Source organism: Myotis nattereri (genome assembly GCF_964212035.1).
Source record: "Myotis nattereri genome assembly, chromosome: 11".
Classification (NCBI taxonomy): domain Eukaryota; kingdom Metazoa; phylum Chordata; class Mammalia; order Chiroptera; family Vespertilionidae; genus Myotis; species Myotis nattereri.
Window position 1 is genome coordinate 36,831,905 of NC_138086.1, and position 24,737 is coordinate 36,856,641.

At 38.5% G+C, this 24,737-nt stretch overlaps 1 protein-coding gene across 2 annotated transcripts in view; it reads right to left on the bottom strand.

Moving 5' to 3' along the window:
- Positions 1 to 17,611: 17,611 nt before the first annotated feature.
- The window catches only part of SEMA3C (semaphorin 3C), a 166,467-nt gene continuing 159,341 nt past the window's right edge, over positions 17,612 to 24,737 (bottom strand). Inside the window, exons 17-18 of one of the 2 annotated variants that reach the window (XM_081102081.1) lie at positions 23,979 to 24,109; positions 17,612 to 19,261 (exon numbers count right to left, since the gene is read on the bottom strand). In XM_081102081.1, the coding sequence (XP_080958207.1) occupies positions 18,848 to 19,261; positions 23,979 to 24,109 (545 nt within the window). In that variant the 3' untranslated portion in view covers positions 17,612 to 18,847. Of the gene's footprint in view, positions 19,262 to 21,888; positions 22,103 to 23,978; positions 24,110 to 24,737 lie in introns of those variants that run through there. The other variant, XM_081102082.1, reaches the window with a different exon arrangement.

Consider the following 24,737-nt stretch of genomic DNA (forward strand, 5'->3'; position numbering starts at 1 on the left):
CCCTCTAAGAACTTCTCTGTGCTCTTGCTTCCTTGTGAGTCAGGACGAGTTCAGACCCAGCCACTATGGTAGAGTGTCCTATTTCAGGACATAATGTCTGAGAAAATAAATATTTACCTAAGATCTCTAGCCTTGAAGCTGAAAGATAGTCACCACTCCATCCTGTGCAGGTATCTGACTAGCCAGGGCAGGGGGGGACAAACATTCTCTGATTGTCCTGACCAAACCAGTGGAGGACCTGGGTTAATCTGACTTTACCATCCTCTCTTTCTGCCTGGTGTTTGGAGGTAGAGCTATTTCCTTGTACCGAGTAAGCATCTTGGTTCTGGGACAATTTAGTGTGGCACTGGGGCTAGAGAATATCTTAAAAGGGAAATTGAAAGCCTTGAAAACTCAAACAACTAATTGGGAAATAAGAACTGTGATTGTATTTATAAGCAAGCAAGTTAAACAAGTGATGCCGAATTCATATTATTTGGTAACATAAAAATCCTCTTCATACCTCCCATTTCATACTAAACCTAATTTAAACTTCTCTGACAATCTGCACCCTAACCCAGCCTTCTTATTACTAGCAAGCCTTATTTCTCACAATTTCCTCCAAAATTTCACCCTGTCTTGTCAGTCTAGTGTTCTCAAAGTGTAACTGGACTACCAAGGGGTCTGGGTGGCTTGTCACTATTTGAAGCAAATAAGTAGAGATAGGGTTGATTCATATAGGAGCATTTATTCCAATAATGCTATCAGTATGGGAGAGCAGTAGTTCATCCACAAAAGTCTGCTCTGCAACCCCCCGTAAACCAGCTGCTTACATTGGGTAGGACAAAGATTACATGGGGAAATAGGCAATGCGGGCTGGGGCGGGACTCCACTGTTTGGGCAACAGGTTGTTAATTTCTCTTTTTTTTTTTTTTAAAATTTAATTTTGTTTTATTTCTTAAAGTATTACAAAGAGTATTACACATGCCTCCTTTTCCCCCGCCCTTGACATTCCCCCGGCCTCCCCTACCCCCCAGTGTCTTGTGTCCATTGATTATTCTTATATACATGCATACAAGTCCTTCGGTTGATCTCTAACCCGCCCCCTCCCCCAACCCTCCCCAGGCTTCCCACTGTAGTGTGACAGTCTGTTCAGTGCTGCTCTGCCTTTGTATCTATTTTTGTTCATCAGTTTATAATGGTCTTTATTATCCATAAATGAGTGAGATCATGTGGAGCTCTCAGTTGCTTTAATGCTGACAGTTAGGGTTTATTGCAATTGCCCATGAGACTCAACAGTAGGCATGAAAAGACCAAGAGATACTCCAGTGGACTCATGGTGCTAGATATATTCGGTGTTCCCACATTGTGCTGCAGCAACCCTTCCTTACGGTATTCAGAATCCCATCCAATGATGATAACTTCTTTCTTTGCCGAATGTTCCATCCAAAAAAGACAAGAAAAAGTAAAACTCATAGAAAAAGAGATCAGATTTGGGTCACCAGTGGTGGCAGGAGGGGAGGGGAAATTAGAGGAGGGTGGTCAAAGTAACAAACTAAGGTAAATAAGTACTAGGGATGTGATATATAACATATAATAACTACAGTTATCATTGTCGTATGGTATATATGAAAGTTTTTAAGAGAGTAAATCCTAAGAATTGTAATCACAAGAAAAAAAGCTAAACTTTTGCTTTATTTTGGATCTATGTAAGATAATGGATTAACTAAATTTACTGTGGTGATTATTTCACACTATATGTAAGTCAAATCATTATGCTGTACCCCTTAAACTTATACAATCTGTGTGTCAGTTACATGCATCTCAATAAAACTGGAAAATGTAAATTAATAGACAAATGCAATTATTTAGAAAAAAGTTAGTTTACATAAAGTTAATTAACATAAAGAATATGTAATGAATCATAAAGTGCAAACTTCTTAAAGGTGATTTTGATTTTCAATCAAGCTACAGAAATCTCCTCAGAAGCAACAGAGTACGGTGGCCTGGTTACCTGCTTTGAAGTAGGAGGCCAGCGAGAGAAAGAGAAAACACTGTGAGAGCAAAATAAATCATCTCAATAACTTACCCTGTATATTGGAGCACACACACTGACACACTCTTTTAACACTTCACTCCTGACACGGCTGTAGTTGTATAGTACAGAGTCACCCAGTGTGCCCCCCATTGACCTTTCACATTCCTGTGACCCCCATTCGTCAGCAGTGATGGCTGCTCAGCACTGGTCAATGTGCTTCATGCTGTGTCTCCGTCCTCCCCTCAGCACGAGCCCTTGCACTCTGTGCCAGTGGCTCTGCACTGCCCTCTCGTCCTCGGTCCCTTCCGGACCATTGTGCCTTCTGTGTGTCACACTCACACTCCACATGACACACTGCCCCGTCTGTGTCTTACTAAGAACACTCCTGTTACCCTTTCACAAGGTCTTTCCATTGGCCTATGGTACTTTCACTTCTTTAATTTATAGTCTCCATTATGGTTAGTGATCAGGATGGCAACATATTTCTGTAATTCTAGCATAATATTTCTAACCTCCATTTTTGTGTGTGGCTATCATACAGACTTTGAACACGACTGCAGATTAGCTTAATATACTTTTATGACTAAAATGAACTTACTATTTATTTTATACATTTGCACACAGCTGTAGCGATGTGTGTGTGTGTGTGTGTGTGTGTGTGTGTGTGTGTAGTGGAAACACAGATTTAATGAAAGATTTGAGATACCTTCTCAAATGGGTAGGAGAGTTAAATCCCCCAAACCTTAAAATGACTAAATGAGATACCAGGATTAACTCACTATACTATGAAATGGGGTGTTCAAATTCCTGTTAGAGTCAAGATACAAAGGTAAATCTGCATTTTAGAAATGTTCTTTTCCTCCTAAAGTATTTGTAAGAAACCATTTGATTGATTGGACACATTTTCTAAATCAAAACCACTAATCTAAAAGATTCAGATAGAAAATCAACCTTTTGAAATAAATAGTCTAGCACTATGCTTGGTACTGTGAGATATTCAAAATAGTCTGAAGTCTTTGGTCAGAATATTCACAAAAAAATCTGAAGTTAAATATACAAGAACAAAATCCCAAAGGTTATAAGGAAGTGCATTTTTCAGACAAATGCTATAGACAATAAAAACGCTCAGTTGAAACTTGAGAGAAATCTGAAATCATGTGAGCAGGTATTCAGTTGGCCTGTAATTTGTTTGCTTTCTTCAGGATATTTTTATTGGTACTATATTGAAAACTTAGGGCTAGAATTGGGAATGTTTCTTTTTTAAAAAATATACTTTTATTGATTTCAGAGAGGAAGGGAGAGGAAGATAGAAACATTAATGATGAGAGAGAATCATTGGCTGCCTCCGACATGCCTCCTACTGGGGATTGAGCCTGCAACCCAGGCATGTGCCCTTGACAAGAATGGGACCCATGATCCTTCAGTCCACAGGCTGACACTCTGTCCACTGAGCCAAACCCACTAGGGCGGGAATGTTTCTGAAAGAGAGATAGCAAAAGAAAAAAATGATTTGTAGAGCAGGGGTAGATGTAGGGGAAAGCAAGACGTTGAGTAAAGGGAGATAAAGGACTATAAAAGCAGGTTAAAGGCAGTGTCATCAATAAATGACGTGCTGCTGAGTTGCACCCAATACACACTTCCCAGGACAATCTCAAATGGGAGAGAGCTTGGAGGGTTGGATGGAAATAAAATTCATGTGAGCGCACTACTTCACTTACCTTAGTTCTATTTTTCTTCTTTTGTAAAGAAACAGTCTGACCCCAATAATCACCAAGATTCCTTTTTTGCTTTAAAATACAAAAATTCTAGGAAAGGTCACATTCTAAGCCAGGTGGCAGCTGGGCAAGGCGAGTCTGTGTTTACATTCCAAACATGTTTCAGAGGCACCCTGTGGCGTTTGAAAAGGCCTCTGAACTTGTCCATCAAAAATTCTTAAATATGAGCTGATCTCCAGTCTTTGTAAAAGTGTTCCTTTCTTCTTTTGTAAGAGACCTCTGTCTGAAAGAGCCATCTGGGAAATATTCCCCTCCAGGTTTCTGTAGGGTGGAAACACTGTGGGACTGCCGAGAATGAATACAAATCTATCCAATGCTTAGTAACTGCCATCAAAACCCTAAATCATTTGCAGCTTGGAGGAGACATGTGTGCTGGGATGGGTCCCGATCGATTTGTCTGTTTCAGTTGAACTCCAGAGTGAATTAGGGCTTAAGCCAATACTTAATAAATACACCAGATTGTAGCATCTGGAAGGAAGCTGATCCAAAACAAATTATATGATCCATAGACTATGTAGCTCTGGTGTGGTCATCTGATTCCTGAGCGGTGACCATACTCTGGGTGAGTAGGTGAACTTTTAACCCGACAAATGACAATTTAGTAAACAACAGCTGCATAGCCCTTTCACCAGCGGAGCTATAAAAACTCAAATGCAATGAATTATGTTTACAGTGGTATTAGCACTTCAAAAATGACTATTTCTTTTAGTCTGCAGAAAACAGGAACGTCTGCAGCAGTCACACGATTCAGCTCTTCTTCAGGAGATAAACCGTGCCTTAGAAAGGCAGAGAGAAGTCATGTCTTCCCTGGTGCTCAACTGGCTATTTGATTTGTATCTTCAGCTCTGAATCTTTCCTAAAGAAAGGAAGAAGCTGTCTTGGATGATTTTCTGAACTACATGGCTTTAGGCTGCATTTTATGACTAATTAAAATGGGACTGAAAACTGCATAATGGAGCCACAAATTAACACACTCCCATGTGTGTCCCCCAGGGCTTGACTCAGTAGGGTGTGCCCTAATCCTGTAGCCCTAAGCACTTGCAGGTGGTTATTGATTGAATCTACAGATTCAGTTACAGCAAATGACAGTATGTGGCCGGTCTCTTAATTACTTAATGCAGTCTCTGGGTCATGACAATATGCACATTAAAACAGGCCGTGTAAATTTAGCTGGAATGAGCCTGGTTAAGGCAATTTTTATAAAAGCTGCTCCATCCAGTTGGGAGGTATCTCAAATTTAGTTAGGCAACGTGTTTCAGTGTAAATGATGCATTATCCTGAAAGCCATTTGGTGATGTTATCTGTTGTGTGTAAAATGACCAAAGGAAAAAATTAAATTGATAACTAAACCAGAAATGTCTGTATATCAGAGTGTGGATGTGCAGGGTAGTGTTTTGCCCTGCAGCAAACTCCTTTTTAAACTAGAATAAATAGGAAAGAAGGATGGTGTCTAATTACTAATCGGAATCCAGTGGATTCTTATTTAGAACTCGCATTTTGTCCTAAACTTCTCTGAGGCACATCTAAATGCTAGATATGGGCACTGCGTAATCCTCAAGGCATGGAATCAGTTAAAACACTTCCTATCATCTGTTAGTTTCTTTCTAGTTTTAATTCTTTATTATTCTATGAAATAATTCCACTGGTCATTTTTTTTTGGTTTCACTTTTGGTTTTTGTTGGAGCTGATTTGTTGTTTGGTCCAAATCCATTGCCAGGAAGAAGCCAACAATGAAGATTTGGGAGAAACTCCTGAGTTGAGGCTCTCCATGGAAAAAAAACAAGATTGTTAAACATCCCACGATTAATTGAAAGTTATGTGTATTTTCTTATTGATTCACTAGAGGCCCGATGCACGAAGATCCATGCAAGAATAGCCCTTCCTTCCCCTGGCTGCTGGCACCACCTTTGCTCCGGCCTGGAACCGCCTTCTGCCTTCGAGCGCTGCCCAGAGGCCCAGAGCGGCCAGGGCAGTGCAGAATGCCTGTGTCATCACCACGGCAATGACGCAAGCATCCCAGCCAGGCCGCCGCCATCTTTGTCACATCAATTTGCATATTCCCTCCTTATTGGCTGTGGGTGCCTTCACCTTTTGTCCAGAAGTGACAGTCAATTTGCATATTCCGTCTTTATTAAATAGAATAATTTTATGCTAGTTGATCATACATGCATTTCCCTAGGACCTTAGCCTAACAATGGCTTGTTTTTTGAATGACAGAAACTCATATCCCTGAATCAAAATGCTGTGCTATATGACATTCAATAGCCTATCCATTGCTTTTATAGTCTTACTAGAAGCCTGGCGCATGAAATTCATGCGTGGGTATGGTCCCTAGGCCTGGCTTGTGATCAGGACCAGCTGCCCAGTTGCCTGAAGCCGGCCCCGTCCCCCACCGCCACCCAGCCCCAGTTCCTGGGTGATCGGAGCCTGCCGGCCAGGGGGAGGAACCCAGAGGTTGGCTGTTACACCCGTTCACAGTCTCCGAACCCGCCGAGGGTTTCCCTCTGTGTGTGGGGTGGGTGGGGGCATTGGCCTGGTGCCACCTGCATCCGCTGCCATCCACCCCTGGTTCCCCATTTGCCATTGGGCGATCGGAACCTGCATATTACCCTTTTATTATATAGGATTAGTCTAGCAGTTAGAAAGAATAATCTACTCTATTATCATAGTTATAATTCATATTGATTCTGTGGCATGTGAGAGATAAAAGGAAGGGATGTGTTACCTGTTGCCTCTCTCACATTTCTATTGTTCATCTTTCTTCTAACTTAATTTTGGCAGGCTTCTTCACAACTATTCACACATTTGTTTTAGAAATACAGAAACTTCCTTAGAATATGTATAATTTAGAAAATATTGTCTTGAAAATTACAGATGATTACCATAAAGATCTACTTTATCAGTATTCTGTTTTTTAATTAAAATGTTATAAATACTGTATTTTTTCTCAAAAATACTTAAAATGAAGTATGCTCCCTTCCTTTTGCAAATCAACACCTATTTTAAAAATATAATTTACTATAAAGGATCAAAGACATTTAGAATAAGGACTTCTGATCTAAAGTCTGGGGAGCAAATCCAAAATTGACTACAAAACAATGATAAATGCAATAGAAAATTTCACAGAGACCCAAAGCTCTATAGAAGATAATAGAGTCAACATTCTTTCTCCTTTGTAATTTTCCTTGAGTTATGTTATCGTCCCTTGTAGCTTCAACTATCTCTTTGTGTAGAGTTTCTCAGTAGTTCCCAGTGCCAGCTCTGAATGCAATCATGTGAATCTCTTCCCAGTTTAGTATTTGGTGACTTCATATCGGTAGCCAGGATGGTAGTATTTATACCATGAAAATGAACAGATGGTCCCTGGCTGGCTAGCTCATTGGCTAGAGCACTGTCCAGATATGCCGAGGTTGTGGGCTCAGTCCCTGGTCAGGGCACGTACAAGAATCAATGAATGAAAGTATAAGTAGAACAACAAATCGATGTTCTCTCTCTCTCTCCTTCTCTCTCTCTCTCTCTCTCTCTCTCTCTCTCTCTCTCTCTCTCTCTTCTTCTTCTTCTTCTTCTTCTTCTTCTTCTTCTTCTTCTTCTTCTTCTTCTTTCTTCTTCTTCTTCTCTCTCTCTCCTCCTCCTCTCTCTCTCTCTCTCTCTCTCTCTCTCTCTCTCTCTCTCCCTCCCTCCCTCCCTCCCTCCCTCCCTCCCTGTCTCTCTCTCTCTAAAATAAATTTTTAAAAAAGAACAGATGTTACACATGAGGGCTTCCCCCACTTCTCTTCTGTATAGCCAGTTGCTAAACTTTGACTAGTACATCACTGGTCTTAACCTTATCCTAATTCAGGTTAAGTCTTGGTGAAAATAATTTTAACTTTTTTTCTCACTGTTTTTAAAATAAGCGCACAGAAAATCCTATTGATTTAATGAGTTATTGCTATAAAAAGTATACACACTTAAGTTCTTTAGAGAAAAGTTCTTCATATATTACTACAAAAGAAACAGGTAATTGTATGCAAAGATAAAATGTATGTTTTTGAGTCTGCTTCAACTGTCCTAATTGAAGATGGTTTCTAATTGTTGGTGAAGAAAAGGGACACTGATTTTACTGTGAAGAATGGGGAGAAAATAAAAAAATAAATAAAGTACCCTTTGGCTTCTTCCAAACTCTGTCTTCATCCTTTCAACCATCAATTGTAAAAGTGAAACAGGCTTCTCCTCGGTGCTTGTTAAAAATGTGGACCCTCCAGATTAATCCTAGACCTCGTCAACGAAACTCTACCTTTTCACAAGGCTCAGAGGTGATTAAGGTGCACATTGAAGTCTGAGAAGCTCTGGAATTGAGGCGATAGAGGCATGGACAAGGTAGGGAAAGGAAAGACCTTGGGAGTGGGGTAAGATCATGTTGGGTTAGTGCAGAGGTACATCCATTCAGGTGTCAGGCCATGTGTTGGATTTCCTTGAATGGAAAGGCACAACAGAAGCAAACCTGGGATTTTTTTTAATGCTCATCTGAGGATATTTTTTTCTACTGATTTTTAGAAAGAGTGGAAGGTAGAGAGCAGGAGGTAGGGGGAAGAGAGAGAGAGGGATAGAAACATCAATGTGAGAGAGACACATTGATTGGTTGCCTCCCACACATACCCTGATCAGGCCAGATGGAACCTGCAACCCAGGTGCATGTCCTTGACTGGGTATCGAACCCGTGACCCTTTGGTATGAGGTCCAGTGCTCTAGTCACTGAGAACACTGGTCAGGGAAAACTTGTTATTTTTAAAAAAATATATTTTATTGATATTTTACAGAGAGGAAGGGAGAGGGATAGAGAGTTAGAAACACCGATGAGAGAAACATTGATCAGCTGCCTCCTACACACTCCCCACTGGGGATGTGCCCACAACCAAGGTACATGCCCTTGACCGGAATCGAACCTGGGACCCTTCAGTCCGCAGGCCGACGCTCTATCCACTGAGCCAAACCAGTTGCAGTGGTCGGCAAACTGCGGCTCGCGAGCCACATGTGGCTCTTTGGCCCCTTGAGTGTGGCTCTTCCACAAAATACCGACTTCTGCACATGGGCCACGAAGTTTCAATCGCACTGTACATGCGCGCCAGCATGTGGTATTTTGTGGAAGAGCCATACTCAAGGGGCCAAAGAGCCGCATGTGGCTCGAGAGCTGCATTTGCCGACCACTGAGTTAGGGCAAAACTTGGAATTTTTTAATGATTTTTTTAATGCTCTACACCTGTGATTGATTGTCTCAGTCCCAGCACCTGTTTGAGAAGACAGTGATGCTGACAAGATAATTCTCAATTACTGCTGGGAAAACTGGAGAAAGTTGTCATTGTGACCCCGAGGGTGAAGCTCTTCATTTTTTCACCTCGGAGAAAATGCAGAGTAAGGAAAAGTACATTCGCCTTTCATTTTGGCACCATCTCACACCAAGGCCATGTGTGGCTGAACAAAGCCAAATGAGACTGACTCAAAAAATCTGGTCTACTTAGACAGTGCAATTGAACGGCAGCCAGCAGGAAATTGGAATCCCAGAAACTCAACCTCTTACTTATTTGATGCTGACAGCTAGGTTTTTTGGTCTTGTGAGCGCTTTTCTGCACTGTATACCCATGTCTCTAAGTCACTTATATATATGTAAAAAGCACTGCATTGCGAACTAAAAGACCTGGCCTCATTACAAAAAGTGTGACCTCTTTATGGGTCTCCCTTTTATCATCCGTAAAATGGTTTTGTCTGACTGCTATTGGGACCACCCTGGTCTTTCCACCTGTCCTTCCACTTTTCACCCCAGAGTAATCTGACCCGTAAGAGCCATTTATCTACGAAACATTCCGTCCTCTTGCTCCAGCTGTTTCAGTGGGTCCTAACAATGTGTTCCCTTTGTCTTCCAGGCCCTTAAGCCCTACATTTGTTACATTGGTCGCAAAGATTTTTCTGAACTACATTGGGCACAGACGTTGTAAATAATTCTACCCACGAGCAGTGCTTAGTCTTAAGCATTGATTCTTCTTGTGATAAAAGTGGTGTCCGGAGACATTACAACTGTTGGCATAGTTGATAGCTATTGGAAATTCTGTTATGGTGAAATCATATTATCTGCATAGGCAAATATCTATAAATAGAAAGACAAAGCTGGAAATCCTCTTTTATAGAGATTACTCTAATATTTTCTACCCAAATGATCACCAACATTAAAGATTTCTTGAGTTTCATAGAGCACCTATGGAGACTCATAATTTAATAGGACCTCATAATTTAGAAAATTCAACTATTAACTCTTTTATTAATGTTCAATTTCTTAATATTATTATGCTTTGGTTTCATTATCTGTAAAAAGGTAAATAATAGTACATAGCTCCTAGATTTGAAAATGAGAATTAAACTAGATAGTGCATGAGCAACAATTCCTGGCAATTAGTAAGCTGCCCATTAATGTTTACTATATTGTAATTATTATTATTATCATTATTACTTGTTTTATAAAATCCTAAAACACAAGTTAGCAATATTTCAAACCATTTGATAACCAATCAATTAGCCCAATCCAGATAATCAAGGGCCTTCTATGTTTTGACACAGGTGTATAATAAAAGCCTAGTCTAGGTGTGCTCACTGAGTTATTGAGAGGAGATACATATTCATTATTCTTCCACCACTTTAACTTATTAACTCTAATGGTGCTGTCTCACTGCAAAATCGTTTGAGAAGCAGCCAGGACATTCATCGATCAAAGTGTCTTTTATCTCTCGCTTATTAAACACATCATTCTCAAAAACAAATAGCAAACTACACTTATTTCATTGTTCACTCCATTCTCTTGGACATACATCTAACTTTATCTTTGCTCTTCCATAACTTCTACTGTCAGAATCAACCAGTAGATTCTTTTTTGTGTATTCATTAGGCTCCCAGCTCTAAACCTATGGAAATCTCCTTCTTTCTCCACATTGACCTCTGTGAATTCCACAGTCATAGCCATTCCAAGATCCCCTTGCAGCATGAAACCTTCCCTGATTACTACAGGGAGGTCTCCATTCTCTCCACTCTTACTCGTTGGGAGGTATAGAACAAAAAGTAAATGTGGTTTTCACTCCTCCTGCTTGCTAGCTGTGGAAACTCCAAGCTTGTTTTTTCATAAATAAAATGTGTGTAACAATGCATACCAAGTAAGTATTGCTGCGGGAATTAGATGAACCAGTGACTGAATAGGACTTACATAGCTAACAGAACACTAGTAGGACAAAGTAGATATTTTAATCATGACCTCTTGTTTCCCTTGTAATATAGGGAAAACTATTTGACTATTCTGTATCATCTTTTATTAACAAATGCTTTATATTTGTCTTGGCTTTCCCTTGGAGAATTGAAATGTCGCTATTCACTTCTTATATGGAGGTAGATGGTAAATTTTTAATTGTTTTAAGTTTTAGTGGGTGTTCTACTTACCATAATGAAAAGTCTATGAATTATCAAACCAATAACTGTTGATGTTCTGAAATCTGTATTATAGTACATAGTATTAATAATCCCTTAGTCATTAGATATGAGCATTTAAAAGGATTTGCTATATACTCTAGTATCAAAAAGAGAAGGACCCACATGTTTATTAGGCACATATTATATGGTCAGTAATATCTTAGATTCTAGGAATAGAAAGTGATTGAAATGAGAAGCTCACACTATAGCAGGCAATAGTCAAAAACAACAGGTTAAATGCAATAAAGAGGTGAATGCTATAATGTAGTGCGGATAAGCAAGGGGGAATAAACCAACCTGGGAAGTAGAAGAAACCCTAGCAAAGCTGTGCTTTTTTGTCTAAATAAAAGTATTTTAAGAAATCCTGCAAAAAGGTTTTCATGATTTCTCCTGAGGAAGTAAAAAAAGAAAAACAAGCTCTATCTAGGAAGATGTTGAACACTCTCCCTGCTGTTCTCTGGTGGAAATATCTTTTTTTTTCTTTTTCTTTTTTCTTCTCTTTCTTTTTCCTTTTTGAAAAAGAGAAATGTTATGTTTAATGATACAGCTTAGCACGTTCCAGCACTGGGCATGGCCTGGAGTCACAGCAGCAGGGACAGAGGGATGGGGAGGTGAGCACCACGAAGCCTCGCATGAAGAAGAGCATGAGGAAGGCAGCCATCAAACGAAGAGCCCATGGCCTCAGACAGGGCAAAGCCCAGAGTGGCATAGGAGAAGAGCTGCTGCTCTAGAGATGGGCTCCTGGCATAGCCAATGATCAAACTGCCAAACACTGTTCCAATTCTGGCCCCTGAGCCAGCCACACCCACAGTGGCAGCCTCAGCACCAATACCCTGGCTGCCGTGTTAATGGCTTGGGAGTCTCCCAAGCCATTGACACGGTTTGGAACGCCCGCCTGGCCTTCTGGAGTGGGGAGCTACTGTAGGAAGGCTGGTGGTTTTGGTGGTGGTAGTGGGAGGGATGGTGCGGGATAATGCTCTTTAAGGAGAGGTAAAGAAATGAATCAGTTGTTTACTACGTCCTCAAATTCATCTTTCATGAATATTTGTATCTACATTATCCAGAATTATTTAATTTCTGAGATGGAGCCTGGATTTACCTCCATATTCAAAGCCACATTGCCTGCTAAAGGGAGTCAGTCTAGTGACCATCTTTCTAGAAACACTTCATTTCCTCTTTTCACAGGGCAGAGAAAAGCAGTAATCTGGGAGACAGTCTGTTGTGAGGAGCATAATCACCCCGAATCACTGCTTCCATGTTGATCCCAGAACCCTAGGAATTAAAGATTTGAGTTCCTATGCAAACTGCATTGTCATTCCATCTTCCTGAAACTGATGTTTCACCACACACTCCATTCTGGAAGCTGTTCTTGTCCATTTAGACAGCTTGCTCCTAAGTGCAAGATAAAAGTGCATCTCTTTCCTAGTAAATTAAATCAGGATCAACTACCAGGGCCATTAAGGCAGCTGGTCTGAAAATAGCTGGCCTCTTAACCATGTCACATTGCATTTTCAGTATGTTATTCATTGAGGACTCTCCTCCATGAAGGCTTTTTGCATCCTCAATTATTTACAGCCACTGTCCATGTGACCCAGCCTATCTTAAAGCATTCACACAACATTGTCTTTCACGCCCTTGGATCTTTAGCCATGACTGCTTTGGTTCTCAGTATTGAAACTGAAGCCACTTCCTCCTCTGGATATTACTGGGTAATAAACCCCGGTTCTGATGGTTTCTGCATTTGCTAGCTCCACGGCCACCTCTAGGGCGCTCTTCAAGCGGCTTCTTTCTCTCTGGTGCGCACAGCTCCAATGACTCTTCCCCGATCGGGGGGATAAGGGCTTTCTCATATCACCCCTTCACTTACTTCAAAAGTACACCCCAGGAGGGCTTTCTTATCAGCTGTTTTATGCCTCCATGTGACTGGAAGTCAATACTTAAATCTACTGGAGTTATGCACACTTTTAAAAGTGTTTTGGACTCCTAGCTGATCTGTTTTTCTTTGTTTGCATTCTTGCTCTCAGGGGTTGTCTGAAAAACAGCCAGGAATATTATGTATTGAATGTAACTCATTCATATGACATCATTGGACCCAAGTGCCTTGGATTCTCTGCCTTTTGGATCCTGTCTCATACTTGTCTTCTTTTTCCTCTCTCACTTAGAGCCAGCCACACAGAATTCATTTTTTTTTTTCCCCGTCAAGTCAGCCAGAATTGTTTTCAGCCTAGGGCCTTTTACTGATATCTGCCTCTTCCCTGAATGCACTTTCTCCTATCTTTGCAATGATTTCCTTACCTTTCTTTAATTTTCTTCATAGTATGTATTTCAACCTAACCTACTATATGATTATTTGTTCGTTTATTTCTTGTCTTCATCTCTATAATGTAGGCTTCATAAGAGCAGGGACATTGCTTTTGTTCCCTGGTATAATCTCAATATGGTTCAATAAATATTTGGTGTCAAAATTAATAAATGACATTTCCAGCAGCAAAGGCATAGTAGTAAAATAGCCAATATTATCTGATATTCATTTTACATCAGGTAAGTTTTAAGCACTTTAGATGAATTATCTCAATCTTGACAGTCGCATGAGATTGTTATTTTCATAACTATCTTGGACCAGATTAGCTAGATACTAGTAAGAAGGTAAAATCTAGGCATTTTGACTCCATGACCTGAACCAGATGTTACCTATTGTCCTGTAAATCATATTACAAAAGCTGCTATATCTGAATATTTTATTTTTAAAAATATATTGTTATTGATTTCAAAGAGGAAGGGAGAGGAAGAGAGAGATAGATAGAAACATCAATGATGAGAGAGAATCATTGATTGGCATCTCCTGCATGCCCCTCCCCCCATCCCCCCCACACACTGGGCAGATGAATCTTAGTTGACAGAATGAAACAGAGTTCAACAAAAATGCTGTTTCTAATAAGCATGAGCAAAAGTTCTGACACAATTAGATGAGAATGAAAATATTATTATAATGCTGCTATTCAAATATTTAAATACTTTTTGAAGAATATGTCACATCCTTATTGTCAAAACTTATTTTAATTCATCAGCTGACATTTGTTTTTGCTCTCTTACAATTTTATTTAAAGAGATATTTGGGAGCCATCATTCTTTTCAATACTTGTAATAATAGTTCTAATCATGTCTTTGATGTGTCCTCTGGCTCAATGGAGCCACCTCCGTGGGTTTTCCAGGATAATTTTTTGTAATACTAACTCCCAGAAGCTACCTGCTTACTGAGGGGCCTTGGGAAAGTTACTTAACCACTCTGTACCTATTGTGTGCCTCATCTAAAAAATGAGGATACTAATCTTATTCACCTCATACATAGGGTTGTTGTAAGGACTGAAATTATATTTATTTCTATATATATATATATATACACACACACACACATATATATATCTCCTATATAATAAAAGCCTAATATGCTACGTGTCCGGTCCTCCATTCAACCAATCAAAGCATAATATGCTAATGATATGCTAAGGCTGCTTAACCGCTTCTTATGATGTGCACTGACCACCAGGGGGCAGACGCTCTGACTAGTAGGTTAGCTTGCTGCTGGGGTCTGGCCGATCAGGACTGAGTGAGACAGGCCAGACACACCCTTGAGCCCTCCCGTGGCCTTTCCCTGGCTTGCCAACCTCCCATGTCCCTCTCCGACCCCGAACCCGATCGTGCACTGGTGGGGTCCCTCGGCCTGGCTGCACCCTCTCCCAATCCCAGGCTGATGTGGCTCAGGGAGCTGTTCCTGTTTTTGGCTTCCCATAGCAGCTTTTCCTCTTCATGACTCTCAACTTCAACTCACAATTTACAGCTGCCAAATCACATCAGCTCAGAAGACCCTTCGAAGGTCCAGCTTCGCTGTTTGATGAGCCTTGCTCTATTCCGTTTGTAGCTCTGCCCTGAGCAGAGAAGGGAAGATGATTATAACACCCCCCCCACCCCCCTCCCCACGCACAAACACAAATCAGTAAAATAAAAAATAAGAAGTTATAGCTTTTTTTTTCCTATATAGAATTGTATATGTAACATTTTAAAAGGACCTAAACAGATAAATTCCTTCCATCTCATTGTACCATTCATGGGCCAAGGATCATCCGTAAATGTATACAAAAAAATAGCCAGAGAAACAATAGGATGACATTTATTTTGATGATTCCATCATATATCCATTTTGTCATGCAGAAATTATGATGTGTTTGATCTCATAAAATGTTTGGATGGCATTTTTTTATATAAATAATTCAGAGGACAGGAACACACTTAGGAAAGAGAATTCACCCTGCTTTTGTTCTTGGGGGTTGAGGGGTAACCTAACATAGAATAAACAATTTTAATGTGTTTGTTATAATGCCATTCTTTAATAGCATTTTATGTAAGTAACACTCAAGCATGGCAACATAATAGCCCTGAGAAATACACAATTCAAACCGAGTGAAAGCATTGTTTTATGAGGTGAACAGACAAATATATTAGTCAGTAGAGTGAAGATGGCATTTTTTTTTATTTTATCTTGGAGCTAGTCTTCCAATTCTCAATATTTGTGCTATATGAAAGTAACCTTATGATGAAACCATGAAAATTGAAATCTATACCAGAGGCCCCTTAGGAAAAACAATTCATTGGCAATTAAGTTCACCAAATAGCACATATATGGAATTTGTTGTAATTGGTTTTGATTTTGCAGAAGGGATTGTATTCTTGTGGAATGAGGTTATAGAATAAAAGGTTGGTGTTATAAATTAAGAAAAAGAATAAATTTTTTTTTCCCACAACCGTCTTCCACAGCTTTGTCATCATGTATAAAATTCCATAAAGTTCTCAAGGCCTCTTGTTAAAAAAACAGTTTTACTTAGTCTGCTTATTTCCTTGTCTAGACTTAAAGATGCACAGTTTCTCAACTTCAGCTAGAAGAATAGACATAGAAAACTGTCATCTTTTTCTCAAAATTGTTCTTCACATAGGTAGGAAATATAAAGCTCTAGAAATGCATTATAATTATACAGGATATATTAAAATTATTTAAAATTAAGGTTAAGTTGAAATATAAGCAAGGGAGAGACAGAGGCAACTGGGGAGTAGTACAGAATCCTCAGATTGAAAGATTTGTTGGGATCACTTTTAATTTCTGTCATAACCTTTGTCTCCACTTTCCTTGCTACAGATTGCACGCTCAGAAATAGAAGAAATCTCAAAATCTAAATTTTGCCAGGCAAATGCTTTATTCAACATCCAATTAAATATTAATTTACTAACTACATTGATCTTATTTTCTTACACAGAGTGAACATTCACTGCAACGACAGTTTCATCATGCTAAAATCTATTCACAAGCCTACACTTTGAAAAAAGTGCTTTCCTAGGAAATGTTATATATAATACAAATGGAAAACATATTGTCTTCAAACTGTCAATCTACACAAAATAAAGCCAATCTACCACCAACATTCAGTATACATTAACAATATTTTTTAAAAAGAAAATTTTCTTTACATTTGGCAGTTCTGTTCAACAAGGATTTCTATAATTTTAAAAGTAATAAAAGTATATACAATTTAATAATGTTAAAGTAAAATGTATTAAATAGCACAAATAACATTACAAAATTAAACACCCTTATCATTTATATGAAGCAAGAGGTCCTGTGTGGTTTCCCCTGTCTTTTGACTCTGAAACGATTGTACTTTCAACTCTGTACATAGAATAGCTTGACCATAAACACAGAAGATGGTCTTGACGTTACACACTTTTCTATTTGTGCACGTTGAGGAGAAATAAAGAGGTTTATTTATCTCCTTTAAGCAGGCACATGATTTGTATAATTTGCTTTAGGGACTACTTTAGAATTATACATATTTGCAACAATAGTTTTTAATTAATACCTTTTTATTTAAAAATAAACATTGTTATGCTGTGTTCAATAGCTATTTTTGCCCTATTGAGGCCTCTTCTTATAACATAATTTACCACCACTTAGATAATTAATGATATTCTTAGATTAAGATCAGTGACTACATTCACTTTCACAATGATTTTCAGTTCTTAAAACTTTATATTGTAGTGCTTAAAAAGGTGACATATTTACCTTGATTCATTCTTCATAGATGGTTAACTACAAGTAAAACTTTTTTGATTAGGTATATCATGCAATTTCTGTTTGTACCTGGAAATTATCGTTAAAGGCAAATAAAACGAAAGAACAAATTTGTGACTTTAAAAGAAATATGAAAGTATGAAGAAATTTTCATCTAATTGTTATTTGGAATAAAAATTCACATTAAATTATCTAATAAAATGATTCAAGCATACAACTAGAAGATAATTATTTTATTCATCACAAAACTCACATTTGTATTTAGGTACCAGTGAACATAATGAACGAACATTCTTTTAAAAGAAAGTTATATCTATTTTTGTTCAGACTAGATTTTTTTTCATTTGTCCACAAAATGAACACCTCTTCACAAAAGATCATTAAAAATTAACTGATGACTTAAAAATAAATTTTATATCTGAGGTTGGTAAACAAACAAAATATGAGAATAATAATGGAATTAATTATTAAAGTTAAAAAGTAGTAATATTTTAATAAAATTTTGCTAATAAAATTGCATTTTCTACTTTGTTTTTTCTCATTATTCCATTTTGATGGGTTTAACCCTCATATACAAATTTGATATTTCAAAATAGTTTTATTCTTATATTGTCTAATTTGTCACACAGACTAAAAAATTAGAACAAACTCAATCTATTAAACAGGATTAGGTTATAGTCTCTGAGTCTAGAATAACTTAAAGGATTTCCAAAAAAAAAGTGCTTCTGTTTGGAAAATGATAGCATAAGAATATAAACATAAATGCTTCACTGACATAACTCCAATCAAAGCTGTTTGTCATGAGGGTCATTCATTTTATCTACTGGAAACAAGGCAACAAGTCAGTGACAGATCTTAGCAACTGACAATTTTTACAAAGCTCATAGTAACCAGCAACCTAGTTCACTGGGAGCATATAAACTTGTTATCTCTTCATGAAGTACTTTCATTTTATGTAACTTTCAGGTGCCCTCTTCCTTGTCTTTTTTCTAGTCTTTGACAACTACTCTATGCATTTATATGACTCTGACCATATAAAAGTTGTGACTTTGGTATTTGTTTTCATACACAAAATCAGTGACCTTAGAGATCCTTAAAACAAGGAAGGAAGACCACAGGGTTATGGCTCCCGTTCAATGCAGGGATGTAAGAATTCTAGTTTTATAACCACCATCTTAATTTGAAGAAAAGGTAAATAAAGATATAAATAAAATCTAGGTTAATTTAAATATTTATATGCACCATGAGGATCATGACATGTCTAGCACTAGTCACTATCATACAAGAAAATGCATGCGTGTTTCAGTTCATGTAACATTCACTTTAGGAGTGTGTAATAACCTTTCTCAGGAATTTCCCGTGGGTAAGAACAAGATTCTTTGTTCAACATTTGATTACTGAAGACAGACAGACCACTGAAGACTATGGGGAGCCTACGCCCCCTGTAAGAAAACATTATGACTCTGGCAACTGATTCCTCCTGTTTCTACTTTTCCGGCTGTTGATGAGCGCCTTTAACTTGCCATAATCCCCTCTCATCTTTTGGGATTCTTCTGCGTGTTGATGTTGCTGCCGAGTGTCTTTGCAGTACTGGTTAATCATCTGCATCTCTGAGTGGCTGAATGCCCCCATGAGGTCCTTCGGGTGGAAAGATAGAGCCCTCACGGAGCTAGCCCAGGTCCATGGAGACCATTTGTCTGTTACAACAGCTACCATATCAGAATTTAGAACTTTAAAGTTGATCTTGGCGATGGTCTGCTTGAAGCTGTTTTCTGTGGCAATGCAGTGATACAGTCCTTGGTCAGAGTCCTGAATGGAGCGGATGAGGAGTCCTTGTGAAGTGGCTATGATGCGTTCATTCAGCTTGACCTACAAGAGAGACATCAAAGTTCTGAAAGCCCAACTCTGTATCTTCTAAAAATAGATGGGCAACATATACAGAATACTGTTGATTTTAAAAAATTTGGCAAAAGTATGGAATACTGCCCTAATCGGTTTTGCTCAGTGAAGAGAGCGGCAGTCTGTGAACTGAAGGGTCCCAGGTTCAATTCTGGTCAAGGGCATGTACCTTGGTTGAGGGCACATCCCCAGTAGGGGGTGTGCAAGAGGCAGCTGATTGATGTTTCTCTCTCATCAATGTTTCTAACTCTCTCTCTCCCTTCCTCTCTGTAAAAAATCAATAAAATATATTAAAAAAAGGTATGGAATACGAAATAATTTCCTTCTTAGTGGACACAGATTTTAAAAGAGAGAGTGAAGTTATCACTCATATTGCCAATAACAGCTTAAAGTAAATTCCTTTTGGATAGTAGTTTCTCCATAGATAAGCCCAGAATTTTGGTTGCTTTTGGAATATGACTCACAGTCAACATATACAGCAAATGAAATTCACACATAATTTAAAATATCTCTTTCATCCTGGAGTTATCACCTTTTATTGTAGAAAAAAAAAACTTAGTAAAAACATGAAGCAACAATTGAAGGGATGAACTGTACCCTTTTGAATGAGTGAATAAATATTCTCCTAACTAAAAATTATATAAGCAGAGGCAGTTTTGAACATTATCAAAGGCTTTTGCTAATTATCTCACACTAAAGAATCACTAAAAATAAGCTGTAATGCCATTGTCTCATAACATTTGTAAGTGGTTTTACTTTCCAAAGAAAAGAAATAAAAAGCTATGAGGTTAATAATATATAATTATTTTATAGGCTTATACTGAAAAAGCAACAACACAAAAAACAGACTGTCATTTGCTAGACATCAGCTAAGTGCTGGAAGCCCACCTTCCCTACAGTTCCAGCTATGGTATTCCCAATGAGCAGATTAAACCTAAGTGCTAAGAATTTCCTTGCCCTCTATACTCTGGAATACCTTCTCACTGAGGCAAAAAGAAATTTGACACAAAATAACATAAAGGAATGCATGTGAAATGTTTTTCTAAATGGTACATTTCTATATAAATACATATTTTAACAGAATCCAAATCAAAGAAAGGTTCTTTTAGATAAGAAGTTACCCACACAAAATAGTATAATATTGACACATAGACAAATGGAACAGAACTAGATAAGAGAGAGCAGGAGGAAGTAAAGACTAGGATGTATAAAAGCAAAAATTTTATGTTCAATTTTGAAGTTTAAATGTGCATCAGAAATAGTTTAGATAATGCGTAAATACATTCAGAAACGAAAGAAAAGCCTTTTCTTTTTGTGCAAAATTGGGGAAATTTATGGAGGTCAATTTGATAATATCTATATAACAAGTACCTATATAACATGCATACTTGGTGCAGAAATTTCATTTCCAAGGATTTGTTAGGAGATATACTCTTACAAGTATGCATATTTTTATTTGCATAATGTTTTTGTTAAGAGGAAACACAAGGAAAAAAACCTGACCAAATGATAGCTTTAAAATACTTAAGGTACGTTTATACAATGGAAAACTATGCAACCAAGAAAAATGAAGTAGCTTCATATATACTGACTAGAGGCCCAGTGCACGAATTCATGCATGGTGGGGTCCAGCCAGCCCAGCCCCAATTGGGGTGGATTGGGGTAGGGCCTGTTGGGAGGAGGAGACGGCAGGAGGTTGGCTGGCTGACCTGCCCTGATTGGGACCTGATCAGGGATGGGTCGGCAGGGGGGAGGAACCACAGGTGATTGGCCGGCAGGCCCCGCCCGATTGGTCGCGGGGTTGGCCATCAGGAGGGGCCATGGGTGGTTGGCCAACCGGCCCTGCCCCTGATCGGAGTGGGGGGGGGGGGTTGATTGGGGGTGGAGCTAGCTGGGGGGGGGAGCCATGGGCCAATTGGGGTGGTGGGGGCCTATAGGGGGGTGGGGCCAGCTGGGGGAAGGGGCTGCAAGAGGTTGGCCAGTTGGCCCCACCCCCTGATTGGGCCAGTTTGCTGGCTGCAGTGGGCCTCATAGCAACTGGTCATTCTCGTCGTTATGGCGTTCCAGTCGCTGGCTTTTATATATAGAGAGATATTAAATAGTGGGGGTTTAGAAAAATTATAGATAATATTTGGAGGAATATATCATGATTAAATATATCAGTTTGGTAGCCCTATGCTCTGGGAAATGGGAATAAGTATTAAAGTGAAAGGGAGGAAGGCTTGTATTTTTCACTTTATACTATTCTCTAAAACTATATTTTTAGCCACTAGTTTTTACCATTTAGCTTACTTTTTTAAAAAATTCAATATTTATATATTATTGATATGAGAAATAGTGTATATTTGCCTAAACTAGTAAGGAAGAATTAGGATAAATTTAATAAAATATTAATAGTACATTCAACTAAATTAAGAATCAGTGGACTTGAGCTCTGATTAAATTCAGCACAGACTAGATTTTTATAATTATATTAGAGTTAATACTTTTATAATCTTAAATTATAGCATTCTTATGTTTTTTATTAAAAAATTAAGACATTAATTAACATTTTGAGTCTCCACATTCTTTTTTTTTTTCATACTTTTTTTTTTATTGCTTGAAGTATTACAAAGGGTATTACATATGTGTCCATTTTATCCCCCCGCCCTACACAGTCCCCCAGCCTCCCCTATCCCCCAGTGTCTTATGTCCATTGGTTATGCTTATATGCATGCATACAAGTCCTTTGGTTGATCTCTTACCCCCCTACCTCCTGCCCCCTAACCCTCCCCAGCCTTCCCACTGCAGTTTGAGACATTCTTGAACATTCTGAAATAGAACAATAGAATGATCACAAGAGCTTTAATTAATAACATATTCCATTTTAAAATTCATGTATTAATTTCTGTATTAATAAATGTATTCAATGCTGTGTATGTTCATTTACTTTGATTTTAAATAATAAAAATTATATTTACTTATACTGTATATTATTTTGTGGAACTTTTTACTGAATAAAAGGAAAACATTTTATTCTTATTAGATAATCCCTGTTTGAATTTTAGGTTTCTTATTAACATACATACAGACAGACTTTGTGTCAATGTCTAGCCCAAGAACATCATTCCTATCTGATGTTCATCATCACACATTATGACTTCTAGCCCAGGTTACTTTGCAAGGCAGTTATTATTATAATCTACTAGAGGCCTGGTGCACAAAAAGATTCATGCAATAGGCCTTCCCTTCCCCTGGCTGCCAGCACCAGTTTTCCTCCAGTACCCAGGACCCAGGCCTTTGCTCTGCTGCTTTGTGCCTACATATGCAAATTAACCGCCATCTTTTTTGGCAGTTAATTTGCATATCTCGCTGATTAGCCAATGGGAGGCATAGCAAAGGTATGGTCAATTACCATGTTTGTCTATTATTAGATAGGATATCCATTCCAAAGAACTTAAAGTCAATTAGACTGTAGAAATCCAAGACTTCTTTGAGGATAGATTTTGTAGCTAAGCAAACAGATATCCAATAAACATTTTTTTAAATTAATAAAATATCTTTAAATTTCTTTAATATCCTTGAATTCTGGGGCAAGAAGGGGCCCTGAAGTCCACCTAGCACATCTTTCTCCAGAGAGAGAAGTCCCTTCTCATGCAAGTGGTCATCGTCCCATGTTTTAATATTCCAGTGGTACGGTACACACAATTTCCTAAACAGCTCATAGCATTTCTGGATAGGCAGGTCTGAGAGTTGGAAAGCATTTTCTCAAATGGAGCCAACATCTATTTTAGTAACTCTGATGCAGTATCTAGATTCTATAGCTTGGGATGCATCCATTTTACACAGCCCTAATTAACTTACATGTAGGACCAAAACTGCCCACATAGAACTCACATAAATGTAGTAAGCTCCCTTCCCCCCTTCTCTCTATCACATTTTATGATGTACTGAAAACAGCATTACATTTTAGACTACTCTGAGGCTTTAGGTATACATATATATTTTTCCTCTTTTTTTTCTGTCATTTGTCAGGACAACATGACATCAACATTATGAAATTCATTATTTATAATATTTCACCCTATGTCATTTTATGTTTTCCTTTAAAACAGCTCTTTCCAATCAGCAAAAAGTTAACATAAGTGTTCTTTTATTTGAAAATCTAGTTTTTCCCCCAAATCACTAAATAAAGGCAGCAGCCCTTAAACAATGATTCCATATATTACCTAACCAAACCCCGAGAGTTATGAATAATAAAGCAGTGGAAACAGATGACCACACAGCAGAAAAATGCTCTTTACCGTAAAGGTTATACTTCAGGGTGATTTTTGCTGAGGAGAACTGAACTTTTCTTTTAAAGCCCCTTTTATCTTGTGACTCGCACAAAGGTGCTGTTGTGTGAGAGATTGGCTTCTGGATTTGCCACATCTTGTTTCTTTTACAAATGCTTCCTCACATCACTACCCCTGTCTGAGTGCCCGAGCTCTTGTTTCTGTCACCATGTTGTTGAGGTGAGCAGGCAGAGAGGATTTCTAATGAATCCATCAACCCCACGGACAAAGGAGGTTACAGAAGGTGGCACCTGTCATCCCACAGACATAAAAGGATGTTCAGATGCTTTTCCTTTGATCTGCACCTCGGTGAGGGATGGTGATTTAATGCTCTTTGCAAAGCCCTGCTTGATGGCTGCTGTGCTCTCACTCACCTCTTTCCTCCTGTCTTTGTCTTTCTGTAACAACCACTTGATAGATGCCTGCGGAGACTTGGGGGCACACTCAAGGAAAGTGGTGTTATTTTTGACTCCATACTGAACAATTTCAGCTGCATTTCTATATGCTGGGAAGCAAAAATAAGTGGAGAGAGAGAGAGAGAGAAACAATGGAATTCAGAGTATATTCTCCTATTTGAATGTCTAGTTTTCTATAAAATTTAGGTCAATTATGGCAGCCCCCAGAATCAGTCTTAATCACTTAACAAGCAGACTATTATACTGTACATGGTTCACTTGTTTTATTTAGTCCAAAGGGAAGGAAAGACATAAGGAAATCATATTTATTCAAGAATCACTTTACACCAAATAGTAGAGGTGTAACAACAACAGGGATGCACTTAATACCACCTTGAGCATTTATTATGACAACATCCTTGTGATTTAGGTTCTCTCAGCTTTCCACAGCTGAGCAAACTGAGCCTGTAAGTTCTGAGGAAATGTATCCTAGCTAAGGAGTTAGTAAATGCCAGGCAGTATTAAAGGCAGATCCATCCCATATTCAATGTAGTATCAATAAAATTCAGAAAGAGCAGGAAAGGTAGAGAGCAAGGTGAGGCCACAGTGGGATGGAGTGGTTGAGAACACAGGTTTTGAATCAGAGGTACCTGAGAGAAAATCCTGACTCCACTGCTACCGGCTCTATAACCTTAGACAAATCACTTGATCTCTCTGTGTCTCAGTTTACTTGGCTCT